Raw genomic sequence first — 19611 nt, 5'->3', positions numbered from 1 at the left:
TCTTTTTTTTTTTTTTTTTTACTTTTTTGAGACAGGATTTCATTATGAAGTTCAGGCTGACCTTGAACTCACTTAATAACCCAGGCGAGCCTGGGACTCACAGTGATCCTCCTGCCTCAGCCTCCCCAGGGCTGGGATTACAGGCACCACGCCCAGTCCATAGGGTGGATTTTAATCAGCGGTAGCCCCCTCTGCCTGGCATCTACCCATCTGGACAGTGTCACCTGGCTAAACTGAAGAGTTCTGTGAGCCACAGAGCTATTCTGTATGCACAGGTACTAGAGAGGCTGAGGTAGGAGAACTGCTTGAGTCCAGGAATTTGAAAGCAGCCTGGACAGCATAGTGAGATACTGTCTCTTAAAAAAGAAACAAACAAATAAAAAGATGGGAGAATACAGTGTGAAGATGAAATGAAACAGTAGTCATCGGAAAGCATTCAGTATGGTACCTGTCACTTATTAGGGACTCCACACTGTTTGCAACTGCCCTGGGCGGCAGCTTGTAGCCCTCCCCAGGACAGGTTACCTTGCCAGCTCCGTTTGCAGTTCAAATGCTGCCCCCTTGTGAGTTCCAAATGGTATGACAGCATCATTATCTTCCCTCAGGCCTCCGGAAATTAAAATGTTCTTTACAGTAAGTATACCAGCGGGGCGGCAAACCTCCAGATTAGAAGCAAGCTTCTCTCCCCCATACTGTGAGCACAAGGCCTGCTCGTAGTCCGCCAGCAGACCGGCAGTCAGGACGTGGGCACGGGACAGAGGCTGGGGACGTACCTCGCCTGCGCCTGCGCCCGGCTCCTGGCCTTCGCTCTCTCTCTGGACCGAGATGCTGCCTCTCCAGGCTCAGCTCTTCCCACGAGTGGCTCTGGGCGAGGCTGTCCTGCCGTTCTGGCCGGGGCCTGGACAAGCAACCGGGCTCCGCTCCATGGCCCTTCCTCCCGGCAGGGGCCGCTACTTCTGGGATGGCCCTCCTTGCATTCTTGCTGCAGTTATCTTCCCCCGGCCAGGATCTGTTCCCAAGTAGCCTGTCACCAGCGGATTGAGTACCACACTCCAGGCCCCTGTGATGAGCCCCAACTTCCTCCAGGGGCCTCGCATGCCGGGGTTCAGGAAGCCAGCCACATTGGAGGCATTGTAGGGTCCCAGGCACAAAAGCAATGTGAGCAGGGCCCCGCCAGCGACCCAGGCCGCCCTTACCTTCCGCCTGTGGCTCAGGCCCGAGTGGACCAGCGCCCGGAGGCAGCCCACATAGCAGAAGGCCGTGATGATCAAGGGCACAAAGAAAAGCAGCAGAGAGAAACTGAGGCGGGCGGGGCCGGCGGAACTGGGGTCCCAGGCCTCCAGGCACACAGGGGAGCCGTTAACCGGTTTGTTGATGCCCAGGGAGGTGGTGCTATTGTGCAACCAACCTCCCGGAGCCTCTAATACGAGAACCACCCCTAGGTGAGAGAGGACCAGGACCCAGATGGCCACACACACACCCCAGGAATAGCGTGGCCTCCGGAGGGCTTGGTAGCCCAGAGGGAAGGCGGCCCCCAGGTAGCGCCCAGCGCTCAGAGCAGCCAGGAAGACACCACCCGCGTAGAGGGGGGCGAAGTGGGCCAGGGCAACGATCGGGCAGAGGGCAGCTGGGAGGGGCCAGGCCCCCCAGGCCAGGGCCTCCACCGCCTTCAGGGGTAGAGAGATGGCCAGCAGGAGGTCAGAGCAGCCCAGGTGTAGGGTGTAGACCAAGCTGGGGGTGAGGCGAAGTCGCGCGTGCGCCGCCGCACCTCGGATGGCCAGCACGTTGAGCGGGAAGCCCAGCGCAAAGGCGGCCACGTAGAAGGCGAAGGAGAGCTGCGGGGACAAGTCCATGGGGCTGAAGGCGGTGGCCACCACTGCTCCTGAGATCCCCTCGGATTGCCAACCAGGGCAGGAGGAGTGGGATTCTTGGAATCCTACTCTGGCTTCCCCACAGCGTGGAGTGTCACCAGCAGGAGGAGACAGTCGAGGAAGCGGAGGCCCACAGCAGGAGCTGGTAGAGGCTGGACCGGAAACGAGGATTTCTAGCCTTTGGTTCTTGGCTGTCTTTACACCATGTGACCCCTTATGAGGAAGGGAGCGATTTCGGTGTAAGGGAGAAAGACGGAATGCAGGTGTGCTGTGCCCGAAGAGGGAGGGACCACCTCTCAGTTCCTGAGACTCTGGGGAGAGAGAGGAGGGCAAGTTCAGCGCAGGGCTGGCAGAGAACCTGTGGGCATGGGGTCAGAATCCTGAGTCCGCTCCCTCCCCCATTCCCTGGCAAGAGGAGCTGCTTCCCATAATGTGGATCCCTATCTTGGAAGAGGAGAAGTCAGAGTCTGGATACAAGGTACACCAGGCAGAGGGATGGGCAAAGGGGTTCTCAGGGGAGAGCCCAGGGGTAAGCCAGGTCGAATCAGTGTCCTGGGGGACAGCCTGAGATCTCAGGGCTCACCCTGGGTGGGAAGACCTGGGAGTCTGGGAAATAGTTGTAGGTGAAGGGAGGAACCACAGAAAGAGGACTCACCTCTTGATGCTGCCAGATGTTTCTGAGGCTCAGGAGTGCACTCACCCAGCTGCCAGAGGATGCCCGGAATAGGCAGTGAGCTGGAAGGGAGAGAAGGGCGGGGTGGCAGGGCCATTAGCTGAGGCACTAGCAGCTTGGGTGAGCAGCTAATGGGGCATCCCAGGCTGGAACTGAGGCTGGGCTGCAGGATGTGGGGGGTCCGAGAAGATGCTGGGACACAGAAGGGGGTGCAGGTAGGAATGGGGATTTTGTCTGGTCGGATGAGGTCTATACAGTCAGTGCCCTGATGGGGCAGGGTTTATGGGTTGTGGTCAGAACACAGGTCTGTGCCCTTCCCACTCACCCACTGCCTGCTCACTCCTGCCCCGGAGACCAAGTCTTCCCTCCTGCTGGGCGAAGGCACCAGTAGACCCCCCAGCCCTCGTGTCAGCCCACCTCTCTGTCACAGCGTTCTCCTGCGACTTCAGCCATCCAGTTCTCCATGTAGTAATACTAAAGTGAGTTAAGGATAGAATCATCCCAATGGACAGCTTGCGCAGGCTGCAGACACCCCTTCCCCAAGACAGGGCCCGTCTGCCCCTCTTTCCTTTCCCGTCTGGTTCTGTGATAGTGGTTTCTGACCTCTGCAGTGTTGGCAGAAGGCGGGAGAAGAAAGGGGAAGGGACAAGCCGGAATCTTGTGGTTGGCCCTGGAGCAATCAGCCTGTGGTCCCCATTCAGCCTCTCTCTGAGGGGCATGAATGTCTAAGCTGATTGCTCCCTGGGCTTTGGGGTGAGGACATGGGGATGTGCTCTGTGGAGACAGGCTGGGCAGTGGGTCTGGGTTGGTGTAAAGACAGCCAAGGACCAAAGGCTGGGTTGCTTAGCTTGTTCATCTCAGTGCTGGGGATCCAGCTGGCCACTCATCTCCCCGTGGGGGAGGGGTCCTCTTGTCTTTCCAGGAAGACTCCTCAAGCAAAATTTAAAACAGTCCTGAAACACCCGCCCCCCCCACCAGATGTGGTGCATGAAAGCTCTCTGTCTCCAAGATTCTGTCTCTACCTCAGACTGTGCCTGTATCTCTCTGTCTCTCTCTGTCTCTGTCTCTCTGCCACCTCAAAGTGACATCACCGTCCTTCAGCTTCAGATTTCTTAGCGGCATGTGTTGGTCACCAGAGTGCCCTTCCAGATTCCAAGTCACCCATAATCAGCTCCTCTCACTCCATAACATGCAGCTGGCTTGAAACTTTTTTTTTTCTTTTTTACTTTTTGGCTAATGGGGTCCTTCACACTGAACTACATAGCAACACCTCCCTCCAAAGAAAGTACCAAACTTCCTCCTCAGACCTCGGGGTTATGAGATTGCTTTTTTTCGCCCAAGGCGATGGTAGTAGACACCTCTCTGTGAACATAGAAGTATTTAATACCTGCTGTTGAGTATTTTGTCTTTGGGAACACTGAGAAACTAAGAGAACTGAGAAGGGGATCAGAGTGCCATGTTACCTCCGTGACAAGTGCTGGGAGAGGAGCAGAGCTCTCAGCAGACAACGGGTCTTCCGGATCTCTGCTTTGACCCCACCCACCCGGCAGTTCAGTCCCTGTCCAGAGTCACCTGCTCAGAGGGACTTCGTGATTCCTCTATCTGAATCCACACCTCCCTGCCCTGTGTTCATCCTTGTGTTCATTCAAATCCCCTGTGACTCTTCGACACTGTATTTGCCAGCTTCTGTGCTAGGATACTGGCCTTAGGAGAGTGAAGATTTTGTTTTTTGTTTTTTGTTTTTTGTTTGGGTTTTTTTTTTTTGTTTTTTTTTTGTTTGTTTGTTTTTTCTCTGGTACTGGGAACCGAACTCACGACCTTGTGCTTGCCGGGCAGACGCTTTGCCGCTGAGCTAAATCCCCAGCCCCGAGAGTGAAGATTTTGGTTCAGTTTGCCAGTGCATGATGCACAGTAGTTGCTCTGGGCCCTGGAGGACGGTGAGACCTCCAGGGCAGAGGGGCGGGGTGGAGGCTGCCTGTGTTCTGGAGTCCTGGGTCTCCCAGCTTCCTGGCCACCTGCTCTTCACGCCTCAGCAATGTCTGTTGACTGCCACATCTCATGGTCAATGGCTCATAAAGTCAGTTTACGTCAGCAGCTGGGCTCGGGGACAGGATGGGAGGGTACCCGATGGTTGCCAGGAGCCTGAGCCAGGGCTCGTCAAGCTTGGGGCTTCCTTCAGCTGCTTCCAGGGTTTGCTGCACTAAGAACCTTTGGAGACCCTGGACTACACTAGAGACCTCCAAGAATGGTCTCCAAGATGGGACCTTCTGGGTCCCATCGTTTTTTTGTCTCCACAGAGCCAACAACAGACTCTGAACTGGATGCAGTAATTAGTGCTCAGTAAATGTCTGTCCATCCTTATAAAATGAATGGATGACTGAATGACACTGAGCTTCACTTTTAGGTACAGAAACCCAAAACCTTCTCTTATTCAAATACTTTACAAAATCCTGCAATATTAATGGTGCTCAGAGGAGCTCAAACCAGGAACAAAGTGGATTGGCGGTAAAAGCGGAGGATCCTTCTGCCATAATTCTAAGAATTACAATTCTAGAATTGAGCAGAGACAGGAAGGGAGGGCAGGAAAGGAAGGTGGCACTTCTAGAGAACCTATATGCCCCAGTCCATATTGTATGTTCATCACCTTGATGGTTGGTTAAGCACATATCTCTGCTTCTGAGAAAAGGGCGGCCTTAGCCCCTTGGCTGGGCAGGTGAATGCGTGGAGAGAGTTTAACCTGAGCAGGGAAAGGGACTAGGAACACCCACCTGGAACATCTGAATCACTGAATACAACAGGGAACTGGGAAGAGAGTGACCGTGAATGACGGGACAACTGTGAGGTTTCTCTGGGCAAGTGTCCTTTGAGTTTTTTTGCAACTGTGAATATGAAAGAATTTGGTGGGTCCCCTTTTGAGAATAGCTGTGAATACTAAATCGGCTTCCTTTTTTTTACATGCTTGAAGAAATGTAAGTAAAAGATGGGAATCTGTTTTTTTAGGGACTTCTGGTTTCTGTACTAGACCTTTTGTAATGTGTCTGCAATATATATAAGACCAGACCAAACTTGCTGTACTGTCTCAAAAAATAAAAGAGGGCTGGGGATGTAGTTCAGTGTGAAGGACCTTGGTTCCATCCCCACTAGCTAAAAAGAAAAAAAGAAAAGAAAAGTCTTGAGCCACCTGCATGTTATGGAGTGGCATCTCCACTTTATAGATGCAGAAACTAAGGCTCTGGAGTGTTAGCAAAATCTGACAAAGGTCCCTAGCTGCTTAAGTGGAAGAACCAAGACACAAACCCATGCTGGTCCAGCTGTAAAGCCAGGCAACAAGACCACAGATCCTTCAACCTGCGGAGTGTATCACAAAATAACCATGACTCCCTTTCCTCTACAGTGTCACCCCCGTCTCCCTGCCCCCACTCTGACTCCACAGATAAGAAAGAATTCGCTCATTCTTAGAACTGGCATCTGCACCACTTTTATTGTGCAGGTCTTTGTCCATGGTGTGTGTCCTCATCGGTGTCTGCTCAGCTCCTGGGACCTGAGGGCAGGGCCGCTGCTGTATCATCCTCTCTGTGGAAGCCTTGCATGCTGGTAGTCATGTTTCTTGGGAAGAAGCCAACTGAAGACAGTGCCTCTTACTACCTCATTTCTGTCCTTCCTCGGGATTCCCCGAAGGGCAGAAGTTGAGCTTAAAATCAGTGGGTAGGGGTGGAGAGGGAAGGGAAGAAGAAAACTTACTGACATGTGGGTCCCAGCAGGGACACAGCAAGCTGGGGCAGGGATTGGGAGTGGGTAGATGGTGGCAGACAGCTGGGGCTGGGTGTACAGCAGAGGGTGGGACAGGCTTTTTGGAGGGTGGGGGTTACCAGTACTAAGAAGGAAGTCTGGCTCTGGGCCAGCACAAGGTTCTCCACAGTGACTGGGTTGGGGGGGTGTGACTTAGCAGCAGCTGGGGACACTCTGGGACTTCCGTGGCTCCTTCTGCCCCAGGCATTTTCACCACAGCTGGTTCCGGCATCAGTGCTTGAGGGTCACATAGTCCACGTCTTCACGCGCCCGGGACCTTTCTCCAGCACCAAACCTCACCAGCTCTGAGTAATGGATCCCGTCATCCTCTGAAAGATCCGGCACCACATTCTCGTAGTCACCCTGAGAAAGGCACACTGTGATGAGCCAGACCTCAGCCAGCCAATCTCCCACCCTCAGCTTCCTGGCTATTCTCTCCTTCACTCCACCCAGGGAGCCAAGCCCAAGCCAAGCCATCTTATCCAGAAACTAGCAGCTCCTCTGAAACAGAGGCATCTGCTCTGGCTCTGACTGCAGCTCTGCCCGAGCAACTGCTATGATTTGAATGCGTCCCCTAAATTTCATGTGTTGGAAAATTAATCCCCAAATTCATCTGTTAATGGCATCGAAGGCGGAAACTTTGGGACTTAATTGGGTTAATGGGTTAACTGGTCACTTATTTATTTATTTATTCTGGTACTGGGAATCAAACTCATGACCTTGCGCTTGCCAGGCAGACACTTGTGCCACTGAGCTATTTCCCAGGCCCAGTGGATTAACTGGTTAATGTGCTGATGGAGAGGAGAGCTGCGTTATAAAACTGAGCTCTCAGCCAGGCATGGTGGTACACAGCTGCAATCCCAGCACTCTGGGAGGCCAAGGCAAGGGGATCACAAGTTTGGGTTTCGCATGGGCAATTTAGCAGTTTAGCAAGAACTTGTATCCAAAAAGAAGATTTTTTTTAAAGGGCTAGGGAAGTAGCTCAGTAGAAAGGCCCTGGGTTCAATCCCCAGTACTATAAATAAATAAATATATCTCCCCCACACCATTGTTCCATGACTTGCGCCACCTCCAGACTCTGTAGAGTCCCCATCAGGAAGAAGTTTCTCACCAGATGCAGCCTCTTAATCTTGGACTATGAGAATTGCAAGCCTCATCACTTTATAAATGACCCAGTCTCAGGTATTTAGTTACAGCAATGGAGACAGGATAAAGCAGCAACCCTCTCCAGATGATACCCAGCCTGAGTCACCATGAATGTCCACTCAAGTCCTTCTACATAGGGCTCCCAGCTGAGACCAGCTCCGGGTCTCCAAGCCTCCCACAGCCCTGCACTCTTACCGCATGACGTGTCTGCACCACCGAGTATGTGACCATGTCATCACTGTTTGGGAGGGGTCCCTGCATTTCAGTGGTCCCTGCATCTCTGAATGAGAGAGCAGATAAATGGCCATAAATGGACCCTTTCCCTGAACCTTCCTTCTACTGACTCCCTTAGGGCCCCAGCAAGACCCCAGGCTCCAGCCCTCATGGGAAAATGACTGAATCTCTGGGGCGCCCAGTGCTTGCCCAGGAGCTGATGAAGAGGCCTGCAACCGTATCACAGCATCTCGGCCTGTGAAGCCAAGGCTGACTCAGGACTCATGTGCTTCTGACTTGAGGAAACAGGTCCCCTTCCTGTGACTGTTACCACCCCCTGGGGTTATCATGGGGGAGGAATGGGTACAAATGCATGGCTGTGTTTGGCAGGTGGGACAGGAGCTTTCCCTTCTCACATCCCTCCCAGGGTGCGACCCTCCCAGCTCCTCGGTACCCAGATCTCGGTGTGTCCGTCTCAGGGAAGTGTAAGGTGGCGTAGCTGATGCTATCTTCTATCACCGGATTATAGCATCCCAGGGAGTGGGGGCCTTCCGAGAGGGGCGTTCTTCTCACCTGGGAGACAGACGGGGTTGGGCTCTGGCTTTCTCCTCCCCAATTCCCTCCCCTGACTTCTGACTCCCCAGATCTCCCCAGAAGACTTTTTATCACTCTTCTTCACACAGAGTCTTCAAGGGCTCCCCTGCATTTCTACCTTTTTATTTCGCACAAAGAAGCTCTGACTACTGGAATTTTCCTGAAGCTCCTGCTGGCTCTGTGCCCTCTTCCTGCTAAGAAACAAAGGCTCTGTGAGTTGAGGGAACGGGAAGAGGAGGGTACAGATTCTGCAGGTGGGAAATGGGGGATGCACCCGGGGAGGGCAGGGGGCAGAGCTCACTGTTTCTGAAACTTCATTCCCCAGATGGCCAGGATGATGATGCCCAGGCAGGACCCAATCCCGATGGCTGCTCGCCTGGCAATGGTCTCTGGACTGTCTGGTGGAGAAAGGAGAGAACGTGTTCACCCTGCGCTGTGGTACTGGCCTGGAACACACGCTCCAGGTCTCCAGTCCCGGTCTTACATGTCTTCTCCCGCAAGCATGAGACAGTGATGCGGAGAAAGAGAGAGAAGCAGCTGCAGTCCTTGGGACCTCCTGGTAGGAGCAAAGAACTACATCTTTCTTTGGAGCAGGAACCCGCACAGAGCTGTTACTTCCAGCCTCATAGATGGGTACAACCATCAGGGAAGTTTGACCAGACTATTAGAATTTGAAATGCTCCAGGCTTTGGATCCAGAAATTCCAGGTGGGGATGTATCCTGCACCTGTCCTTGCTGAGATGCCCAGTGCAAAAGACCACACACTTTGGCCTGGAGGAGGGGGCACAGGAGAGATGGGATGGGCAGCACTCACAGGGCACACAGAGCAGCCCTGAGAGGGAGGCAGAACTCTGGTATCTGAGAAGTGGAGTCCCGGGCAGTGTTTTATGCAGTGCCCAGTGCGTTTCCCAATGGCATGCTCAGGATCCTTTCCTCTAGCCTCCTGTCCTCCAGCTTTGCAGTGATGAATCTCTATTCTTACAGCCGTGGCTGCCGCCATTCATCTGAGACAGTACCATCATCTTTAGACACCATCTAGGCACAGTTCCAGAACAGTCTCCAAGACTTCTTATTACATGTGAAAAAGAGAAGTCCAGGGCAGTGTGTGAACTTGGGAGCTCTGCTGTCACTTGTAAAATGAGGAAGGAGGCATAGATGTAGATCTATATATGAACACTGAGCATGTGTGGGAAACCTGTCCCTGTGCAGAGATCTGACAAGTTGCTCACAGGGAAGGGACTCAAGTTCTCAGGATCAAGAGTGAGAGTGTCTGTCTGTTTACCCTTTTAGGCTTAAAATTGTTTTTACCATGTACTTGTATTATCTTCCTCATAAACTCTAAAAATAGAAAGGAGCCTATCAAGGGGGAAAGAGAGAGAGAGAAAGAGGGAGGGAGGGAGAGAAAGAAAGAAGGAGAGAGAGAGAGAGAAAGAGGGAAGGAGGGAGAGAGAGAGAGAGAGAGAGAGAGAGAGAGAGAGAGAGAAAGAACTTGGGATGTCTGGAAAGCGGGCACAGCCTGAGTGGGAATCCTACACACAGGAAGGAGACACTCAAGCAAGGGTATAGACAGAGAGAAAGACCTGCGGAGCAGGAAAGGGAGAACCCTCCAGAGGCATGGACAAGGCAGAGGGGAAGGAAGTGGGACATGGAGGCCACAGTCCAACAGGCCCATCTTTGGGCAGAAGCTGAAGGAGCAAGCAGGACAAGAACACATCTGAAAGAAGGCAGGGACTTACAGTAGACGGTGAGGGTGCTGGGGGGTGAGTCGCCCATACCCAGCCTGTTGGACCCCCGACACCAGTAGGAGCCTGAGTGTTTGATCTGCAGAGGCTCCAGCCTCAGCGTCTGACCATCATACTGGAGGTCTTGGTTATTCCAGTCAAACCAGCTGTAGTGTGACACGGGAGGGTTGGCGTCGCTCTCACAGGTCAGGGCTGCCTTCCTCCCTTCCATCACACTGTTCGCTGGGGTGAAAGACACACGCAGCCTCCGGGGTGCATCTGTAAGGGAAACCAAGTCAGGGCCTGTGCAGCCGGCTACCTGCTCTTCTCCACTCCCAGCCTCCAGTTCCTGCCACTCACACAGCACTTGGAGCTTCCAGATCTCCGATGTGGTCTGTCCTATGGAGTTATTGATTGAGCAGCTATAATTTCCAGCATCTTCTGGGGATATAGAGTTGAAAACCAGATCACTTCCTTCCTGCAGAAGACTTCCGTTTTTCTTCCAGAAGAAGTGGACTTCTTTGGGGTTGCTGTATGAGAAGGTACATCGGAGGAGCACCTGGTTCCCAGCGTGAATCTCCGAACTGGGTCCAATCTGCAGGATCTTCACATCTCTGGGTGCATCTGCAGGGCAGGGTCCAGGCTGACATCTCCCATCTCTTCCCCTGTTGCTGACCCCAGCACTTCCTGTTCCCTTGTCCCTGGGTCTGGCTCTTATCTCTCAATTTTCTGTGGAAGATGGTAGCCCAGGCTCCTGCTCCTTATCCTTTCAACCCCAGATTCCCTTGGGACCACCCCTCAGGTTCCCTGCCCTGTCACTCACACTGGACACCCAGGCTGATGGAGGGTGACTCTGAACACCACTGGTTACAGGCTTTGCAGGTGATAGGTGGGGTGTTCCAGGCAATCTTGTAAATCCACAGCTCTTTAGTGGATTTCCCATTCCAGAAGTTTTCTGGGCTCCAGGAGTAAGTGGTAACATCCGGGTTACTGGACTGGTATCTACAGAGCAGCTTCACGGTATCTCCTTCTTGAATCAGTGTGGAGTTTTGAATCACCACAGTCACCTCCTTGGGGGGATCTGGAAAGTAGACCAGAGAGGTAAGTAAACTCCGCCAGCTGCAATAACACCTTTCCTTCTTGCTTCCTCTTCCCTCTCCCTGTCCCCCCACAGCACAAAGTTCCTAAGTAGCCCAATGAGGACTCATACGTCCCTCTTGCATCTGTGAGGACAGAATGCTGCCCTGGCCATCTGCCTGCCTATGGTGTGAGAGAAGGTGATACATGGGTTAAGAGCACAGCTATTGCTGGGCATGGTAGCACACCTATTATCCCAGCCCTCAGGAGGCTGAGACAAGAGGATTGCTGCAAGTTCAAGGCCAGCCTGGGCTACAAAGTGAGTTCAAGGCCAACCTGAACTACATAGTGAAACTCTGTCTCAAAAAGACAAAAAAGAAAGAAAGAAAGAATGAAAGAAAAGAGAAATGAGCACAGCTATTGTGAAGTGCAGTGATTCAGCTACTTCAGAGGCTGAGGCAGGAGGATTGCAAGTTCAAGGCTAGCCAAAGGAATTTATCAAGATCCTGTTTCAAAGTAAAAAATAAAAAGGGCTGGAGATATAGGTCAGTGGTAGAGCACTTGCCTAGCATCCCTGAGGTTCTGGGTTCAATCCCTAGTACAAGGGGATTAAAAAAAAAAAGAGCACAGCTCTGGAGTCAGACCCTACTTCTTAGAGCTATGAGACTGTGGCCTTTGGGCCTTTACTTGTCTGTCAAATGGGTTCCTGAGAGGGTTGAACCTCATGGAATTCTCCGAAGGTTGAGCTAAGATAATGCCCTTAGAGCAGAGTGTGATGTGCAAAAAACACTCAATAAACAGTGCTGCTGTTGCTGCTCCTGCTGCTGTTGCTGCTCCTGCTGCTGTTGCTCCTGCTGCTGTTGCTCCTGCTGCTGTTGCTCCTGCAGCTATAAATCCCACTGTGTAGCCATAAAATATTTGACCATCCCTGACCACACATGATATTTCGAGGTCCAAGGATCAAACCTATAGATTCTCTTTGTCCTGGGCTCAACTCAGTAACAAAATTCAGGTCTGGGGTGGTGACACACACTTGTAACCCCAGCACTATGGGAAGCTGAGGCAGAAGGATTGCAAGTTTGAATCCAGCCTTTGCAACTTAGTCAGTTAGTGAGCCCTTGTCTCAAACTAAATTTTAAAAGGCACTAGGGGTGGCCCTGGGTTCAATTTCCAGTATTAAAAAGAAAAAAAAAAAGAAAAAGAAAAGACTCACAGTGTGGAAGAGATCTGACAATGAAGATGTAATCTGACCCAATGAAGAGGTAATTTGATAATGAAGAGACATTTGACCCAATTGTCCTTGAAACTTTCAGAACCTCTTCAGAACCACTGCCTGGTGACTCCATGTTTCCATATTCCTTGGGGAGACCTGGCATCTACATTCATTCATTCATTCATTCATTCATTCAACATCTACTGAGTGCCTTCTAGGGCCCAGGCCCTGGTCTAGGTACTAGGAATTCAACTAGGAACAATAAAGCCCAAGGAGTTTATATACCGGGAGGCCCTGGCTTCTGCTTGCTTTTTATTCCAGGAGCCCAAGAATCCCCTGGACCCTATCTACCCTCCTCTTTCCCTCATTTCCCTGTTCTCTCCCAGGAGCCAGAGGCCCGTGACTGCTCACAATGGACATCCAGCTCAGCACCCTGGCCCTTCTCTCCACGGCCATAAATGTTTTCTGCCAAGCAAGAATAATTCCCAGCATGCTCAAGGCGAACTCTGGAGATCCAGACTTTCTCTTCTGTGTTTTCCAGGATTTCCTTGTTGTGAAACCAAGTGTAATTTTTGGCAGGAGGATTGGCCGGTGATATACAAATCAGCTCTACTGGTTTTCCCTCCTCTGCGGGTGATGGGTGGAACTGAACCGTGGAAGGTTCTGGCGCATCTGGAAGAAGGGGCAGAGGCAAATGGGGAAGTAAGGACAGCACTCCAAGCTGTTGAGCAGCCATGACAGCCCTTGCTGTCGCCTCTCGAGGGTCCCGCTAACCTCCCCTGCCAGGTCCAAGGAGGCTCACACAGCACTTTGACATTCACTTCTTCCGACTTCCCCAGGCCCACATCATTGGAGGCCTGGCAGAGGTAAGTCCCTTGCATTTCCTTGGTCACTTTGGGCAGAGTTAGCGTGGGCTGCTGCTGCTCCTGCATGTGGACGCCGTTCTTGAGCCAGGATATAGTCTTGTGCTCTGGGTTGCTGCTGGTGACCTGGCACGTCATGTTCACATACTCCCCCTTCATCACAACAGCTTCTCTGGGGTAGACCTCGACCTTCAACTTCGGACAGTCTGGAGGAACAGAGGGGCAGTCGGGGAGGAGACAGGGGGTTCTCACGGGGCGGGAGGTGTCGAGAAATGGTGATGCTTTTATTCTGACAAAGCAGCAGCTTGCACAAACATGGTTCCCTTGTCAACCCAGGGGGACTGTCACAGCCTCCTCATGCATCTCTCTGCTTTTCCCTTCTCCACATCCCCTACCAGCAGCCAGTAGGATTCCTAACACTGTCCATCAGAAGGTGTCACTCCCTGCTTGAAGCCACCCAATAGATTCCACACACAGGACTAAAACCCAAAGCCCTTCCTACAGCTCAGGAGACCTAATGTCCTGCCTCCTCTATCTCTTCTCCTACCCTGTGACCCTCAAAGGCAGTGAACTTCAACCTCTGTGACTTTTTGCCTGTATCGCTGACAACAAAGCCCCCACCTCAAGCCTTAGCACTTGCACCTTTTTTTCAGTACTAGGATTGAATCCAGGTCCTTTACACCGAACTACATCCCCAGCCCTTAAAGTTTTGAGGCGTGATTTTGCTAAGTTGCTAAGTTACCCAGTCTTGCTTGAACTTGCAATCCTCCTGCCTCAGCCTCCCAAACTGCTGGAATTACAGGTGTATGCTTGATCTTTTCTCTCCATGAAATGCTTTTCTCCTGACCTAGTCTTTCCCATCTTTCAATCAGCCTAAGCATTTGCCTTCTTCAGAGAGGTTTCCATCCATCACCCCCATCCTCACCCTGTTGTATTTTTTCTCAATATACATGCCATTGGCTGTGATTATGCTCAGCATTTCTCTATGAATCTTTCTGGGGTTTGTCTGCCTCTCTGCAATGCTAGCTGCATGGGGAACAAGCCAAAAACTCACTGTTGTATCCTTCTCCTAGCTGGCAACCACAATGAGGTCTGGTGCCTGCTAGAGCTGCAGTAAATATTTATTGAATGAGAATGAATGAATGAAGGAATGAATGAAGTACAAAGTAATGATGTGAAAAATTTCTGCTCAAGGGGGAACAAAGAAACCTGACTGGATGATCCCCAAAGCTTGCTAATAACTGGGGGAGAGATTGTTTCATTCTGCTGGGCCAAAGCAGAGACAAAATGAATCTGTGTCCTCAACGCAAGGGCTGACAAAGGGGGACAGTGGAAGAGCCTGGGTCATTCCTTTCGGTGACCAACCACAGGCTGATTGCACACCCCTCTCCTCTTACCCTTGGTGGGCCCCAGTGGCTGGCTGGGGAGAAGGTGACAAGGACAGCGTCTTCCCCAGGGGGGCATCAGGGAGACTCACGCTTCACATCCAGCTGCACCGCTGCCTCAGACAGCACTTTGGAAGAATGCAGGACCTGGCAGCTCAGTGTCTTCCCATGGTGGGTCCACTGCGGCCGGAACGTGAGCTGGCTCTGGGTGAAGACTTTCTCGGTGGAAAGGGAGGTGAAGTTTTGGGAGGAAGGCGAGGTGAGGTTGAGCTCCTCCAGGGACCAATGCCATTGTATGTCATACCCAAAGCAGGCAAAATTCAGCAAGCAGGTGGCAGTGACTGGCTGGGACTCCTCTATTCTTGAAGTGGAGAGCTGGAGATGAGGTGGAAGAGGGGTTTCTGCAAAAGAGCAGGGGTGATATGGGGGCTTGGGAAGTTAGAGACCCATGGACACACTAGCTGTTCACCCCTGGCTTTGGGCACGTGCCTCAAATAATCCCTGTGGGGATCCCTGGCCAATCCATCTGCCTCCTTGCCAGCCAAAACTATGCTCTGAGAGACCCTGGGGATACTAAGTGTCTCTGTAGAATTGTGCTTTATCTTCACTTCCTGATGATTACTTTCTAAATGGTTTCAAGATCATTCTTCCCACCACCCCTGAATTCGGCCCATTTAGTTCAACATGCACTTGTGAGCTTTGATGACACACTTGTACTTGTGTAATGGCTTCAGTTTTGGAGACCACCCCCCAAACACAGCTTCCCTTTAGTAGGATGGGCTATGCGCTGGGCGACTTGCTCTCCCCGGGCTGGACCACCCTTTAGACGGCAGGGGCTGAAGCAGAATCTCTCACCCAAACACAGGGCTGAGTGGCACTGGCCACTGGAGAAACAGGCCAAGAAGTGGAGTGACCACGTTCTGTAGGGCAGAAGCCCCTGGCCCTATCTGATGGCTCATCTCCATGCCCCGGAGTCATCTAACCTTAAAGGTCTGATTATAATCGGCCATCAACATGAACACATCAGGAGATTTCACTTACAGATCTGGGTCTCTATCCTCTACTGAAAGATCAAAAGATCTAGCAAGCTGGAACCCAGACTCCAGAATGGGCAGGAGATGAGGGCCAAGGGGACACCTGAGGCGGGCCAGGTGCTCTGGCCACAGTTGACCACAGCCCCATCTTGTGCTACCCATGTCACTCCCCGGTGTCCCGTACCTGGCCCCTGCTGCAACTCAGTGTGTGACCCCTGTCCCAGCAGTCGAGTATTTCCCACCTCCCTCCTTGCCTCTCTGCTGAGTCCGAGCATCCCCTTCCCAAGGCCTTACTGGAGACATTGAGGTGCACGTAATCCATCCATTTGTCTTCCTCTTCATCTTTTTTCTCTTTGTCTTTTTTCCATGTCACCCTCATCCCCAGCCTGCCACTGTCTTTCACATACACTGGGTTGATGCTCAGGGTACAATTGTTTTCTGCCTTATTCACCCTTTTCTCAGCAGAAAAGGCCTCCTCTGTCCCTATCTTCCGATAGAGAACAGTCCCATTGAAGCTTTTGGTGGCTTCGACAAACACAGGATTGTGGTACAGTGTGAAGTTATCCAGGAGCTCATTATTCTCCTTGTTTTTGAACGTACAGGGAATCCAGACGCAGGCCCCCTCCCAGGCGTAGATCATTTCAGGGTGTTTAAATGTCCAGCCAACTGATGCACAGAAAGCCAAGTACTCTGAAACCCATAACAGCGATCAGAAAGTGTTATTAGGGAGGGTGTGGAAAGCTTTCAAAGGAATAAGAGATCCTCTCTGAAGACAGAGGGACAGATGAGATACACAGGAGGAACAAGACGTGAATGACAGCACAACTAAGTCCCCGTGTGCGCACTGCCTGACCCCACTCCATGCTCCTCTCCTCTGGCCCAGATCTGCCCTCCTTCTCCAGCACCCACTGACTCCCCAGAACCCGGGTACCTGCCTGGCCACAGGAGCAGCAGGAGCCCGGAGCCGAGGAGATGCATGTTGTCCTGTCAGGTGGGAGTCTGAGCCAAAAAGAGTTTGTCTTTCATCCATCTGGTTACTTATTTCTTGCCCACTTACTGAGCTCCTCCTGACCCTGGGGGCCATGTCGAGTTGCATTGTGGGGATGTGGAATTGGGGGTGCCTTTCCTGGGTCAGTGAACTTGTTCTTCAGGGCAAGAGCTTCCCTCCCCTTTTCTTGCTTCCTCCCTCCCTCTCTTCCTCCCATCCATTCATTCATCCACCTGTACTTGTCTAAACTTCCTGTCCAGCCCTCAGACTCAGAGTAGCACCAGACCACTGCAGTTTGAACCTCATGCCCTGGGCAACAGGGATCTTCCTTAGAGGCCACTGGTGAAGGGTTTTACAAAGGGCAGAGTCATGGTGAAACCTTGATTTTAAAAATGAGGTAAAAAGTCATTCTAAAACCAGTCATGACGTATGAAACCAGGAGATCATTTAGAGGCAACAGAAAGGTCTTAGGTGGCGAATGTGGTCCAAGGGATCCACACACGTGCTCCAGGGACTGGGTAGAAACATCAGTCACCCAGGACAAAAGTCCTACCTTGTCTCAAGGTGGTGACTGTCTCAGTTTATCCAGCTATTGCCAAGCGGGAAAGGGGCTCAGCGTTGTCTGATCTTCCACTGCTCTCAGTGAAAGAAGCAGCCAGATTTTCATGCGAAATGTCCTGCTTTAAAAACAACACACGGGCGGGGGATTTAGCTCAGCGGCACAGCGCCTGCCTGGCAAGCACAAGGTTGTGAGTTCGATTCCTGGTACCGGAGAAAAACCAAAAAAAAAAAAAAATCCCCAAAAACAAAATAAAAACAACACACACCAGGTGCACACCTATAATTTCACCATGCTTGGAGGCAGAAGCAGGAAGACTGTGAGTTTGAGTCCAGCCTGAACAACTTAGCAACTTAGCCAGACCCTCTCTCAAAATAAAAAATGAAAAATGACCGAGGATGTAACTCAGTGTGTTCTGGGTTCAGTCCCCAGGACCAGGGGGTTGGGGAGAAACCGTGCTGGCCAACAGGACTTATCTGTGAGCGGAAGGCAGCCGCGGGGCCACCAATTTGCAAAAGATTCTCTCTCTGTCTCTTTGTCTCTGTCTCTCTCTCCAACAAGCTCACCCTGCACTACCTTACACTTTTGCATAGAGTTACATTTACATTTACATAGAGCTAAATTTAAGTCCCTATTTATATGGCTGTAATCTCTGTGCTGGCCCCCAGGGAGCCGGGGCAGGATGCGCCCACAGAGTGTGTCTCCGGTGTCAGCACGGACCCGCGTTCCCTCCACCCACCTCACCAACATTTCCCATGCCAGCATCGCTTCAATGACCCCCTCTGGCTGCTTATCTCCCCAGGCAGCAGGCTGCAGGCTGAGGCCTGTTGGCTGTCTGGTGCAGCTGTGGGGAAAGCTAAGTTGCTTACTGAAAGCAGGAGGGGGCTCCGTCCCCAGTGTTAGGGACAGACCTGGCCCCTGGACATGGGTTAGGATGAGTGGGATGAAGCCAGGTGAAATCCTCCCAGGCAGAACTGTCTTCAGGGCTGCAGGGGCCAAGAATGTTTCACACACAAAAAAAGTCATCATAGTCACAGTTTGCTTGGGAAAAGCTGGGTTAAAAAGTTAAGCAAGACTCTTTACCCCGGGACTTTTCAAACCTTTAAAAAGCTCTGATCAGTGATAGCTACCCTGTGGCATGCATGTCACAGCACACATGTTTGTGTCATTCAAAGCTCTAAAAGGTTCACCATCACTGCGCTATATGCATCATAAATCTCCAAACAAGGGCTAGAGTGTATCACACTGCCCACCCTTCTTTGGCCATGAGATCTGTATTAACTTATCGACCAAAAACTTTGCAGGATTGTAGGGTCAGATCTTTACCTGAGCCAGAGAGGGGCAATTCCACAGCAGGACTGCATGCCCACCAGCACGGGCAATCTCTAAAGCATAAGAAAAGGGGGACCATGTGCTCGTGTCAGCAGCACATATACTAGAAAAGGGGGACTGTGCCCGGGAAGTGGAGAGCTCAGGAAGCAGGTAGGGGTGAAAGCCATAATCGTTAGGGTACGCTGTCCAAATCTGTGCCCTGCCCCATGTAGGCCTTTCTAGGCCTGTGAGCCAGTTTCCCAGACCCCATTATTCACTCCTAAGCATCCAGTGACCAACCCCATTCTCAGAAGACTCCTAAGCCTTGCTCAAAGACAGGAGCCCAGCTACAGCCTGCTGTAGTGTGGCAAGAGAGACGAGGGTGGTCCCGGCTGTGCTCCCATCTCTGGGAACTGTGTCCCACACAGAGTGAACACTCTGTGCTTTGAGTGCCGAACACACACAAAAAAGAGAAAACAGCTTTTACCTGTTTCCTGGTGTCTCCCGTCTTCATGGACCCTGGCAGCATCTAAGAGTGAAAGGAGAAGTTCAGTGACGCCTCCCGTGACTGATTTCACCCTTCTTGGCCACACCCCCTGCCTCTCTGTGGCTCTGAGGGTGACCACAGGCATCACAGTCTCGCCCAGCAAGGGAAAGAGATCAAGGAGGGGATGTGAGCTCCGAGTCAGACTGGAAGGAGTACTTGAACGTCCACGGCCAGGTCTTATTTTCAGCATACAGATTTTTTAGCATCAGATCAGCTTTCAAGCTGGCTTTTCCACAATAGCCTTAATAAATGGTAAAATAACTAGTTGGAAAATCAGCAAGGATCCATATGAGCTCAACAGCATCTTCAACAATGAATTTAACCAAAATACATATAACTATCCCCTCAACAACAGCATAGTACCTATTCTTCTCAAGAACGTGGAGTACATAACAAGTGACTTATATCTAGGACAATAAAACAAACCTCAGAAATTTGAAATACGCTAAAGTATAGAGAGTATGTTCTCTAACCACAGCAAAATCAAATTGGATGTCAGTAATAGAGAATTAATAGGAAAATCTTCAAACACTTGGAAACTAAACAACCTACTTCTAAATAATCCATGGGCCAAAGGAGAATTCTCAAGGGAAGTTAAAAAAATATATTGAACTGAAAGAAAATGAA

General features: G+C 51.5%; 3 protein-coding genes across 9 annotated transcripts in view; all 3 read right to left on the bottom strand.

The window, feature by feature from the left end:
* The window catches only part of Ffar3 (free fatty acid receptor 3), a 6814-nt gene extending 5899 nt beyond the window's left edge, over positions 1–915 (bottom strand). The window contains exon 1 of the mRNA XM_005400051.2: positions 774–915. The gene's annotated coding sequence lies outside the window, so the exon portion shown is untranslated. The remainder of the gene's footprint in view (positions 1–773) is intronic.
* A 2-nt stretch (positions 916–917) lies between these two features.
* Positions 918–2034, bottom strand: Ffar1 (free fatty acid receptor 1). Its single transcript, XM_005400050.2, has one exon. It carries the CDS (start codon positions 1851–1853, stop codon positions 951–953), a length of 903 nt encoding a protein of 300 aa, XP_005400107.1. The 5' UTR covers positions 1854–2034; the 3' UTR covers positions 918–950.
* A 3965-nt stretch (positions 2035–5999) lies between these two features.
* Positions 6000–19000, bottom strand: Cd22 (CD22 molecule). 7 transcript variants are annotated; one of them, XM_005400045.1, is made up of 16 exons: positions 18925–18973; positions 18453–18511; positions 17121–17247; positions 16515–16578; positions 15874–16269; positions 14638–14946; positions 13100–13366; positions 12709–12969; positions 10831–11088; positions 10368–10631; positions 10023–10286; positions 8588–8684; positions 8405–8480; positions 8147–8265; positions 7675–7759; positions 6000–6696 (listed from the first exon to the last, which is right to left on the bottom strand). In XM_005400045.1, the coding sequence occupies exons 4-16, from the start codon at positions 16555–16557 to the stop codon at positions 6565–6567; spliced, it is 2571 nt and encodes an 856-aa protein (XP_005400102.1). In that variant the 5' UTR covers positions 16558–16578; positions 17121–17247; positions 18453–18511; positions 18925–18973; the 3' UTR covers positions 6000–6564. The 7 variants fall into 7 exon arrangements, with proteins under 7 accessions (XP_005400102.1, XP_005400101.1, XP_005400104.1 ...); XM_005400044.2 differs by lacking the exon at positions 18453–18511 and having other exon boundaries at positions 18925–19000; XM_005400047.2 differs by lacking the exon at positions 18453–18511 and having other exon boundaries at positions 8405–8477; positions 18925–19000.
* Positions 19001–19611: the final 611 nt, after the last annotated feature.

Source organism: Chinchilla lanigera, unplaced genomic scaffold (genome assembly GCF_000276665.1).
Source record: "Chinchilla lanigera isolate Chin_1 unplaced genomic scaffold, ChiLan1.0 scaffold00067, whole genome shotgun sequence".
Classification (NCBI taxonomy): domain Eukaryota; kingdom Metazoa; phylum Chordata; class Mammalia; order Rodentia; family Chinchillidae; genus Chinchilla; species Chinchilla lanigera.
This window is presented reverse-complemented; position numbering and strand designations above follow the sequence as displayed.

Excerpts from the sequence above, each read along its gene's own strand:
- Ffar1 (XM_005400050.2), bottom strand. The coding sequence starts at position 1,853 with ATGGACTTGTCCCCGCAGCTCTCCTTCGCCTTCTACGTGGCCGCCTTT.
- Cd22 (XM_005400044.2), bottom strand. The coding sequence starts at position 16,557 with ATGCATCTCCTCGGCTCCGGGCTCCTGCTGCTCCTGTGGCCAG. Across the intron at positions 10,287-10,367 it reads CTGGAAGCTCCAAGTGCTGT|ATGCACCCCGGAGGCTGCGT; the intron begins GTGAGTGGCAGG and ends TTTCCCTTACAG. Across the intron at positions 8,685-10,022 it reads CAGCACCCTCACCGTCTACT|ACAGTCCAGAGACCATTGCC; the intron begins GTAAGTCCCTGC and ends TTTCTCCACCAG.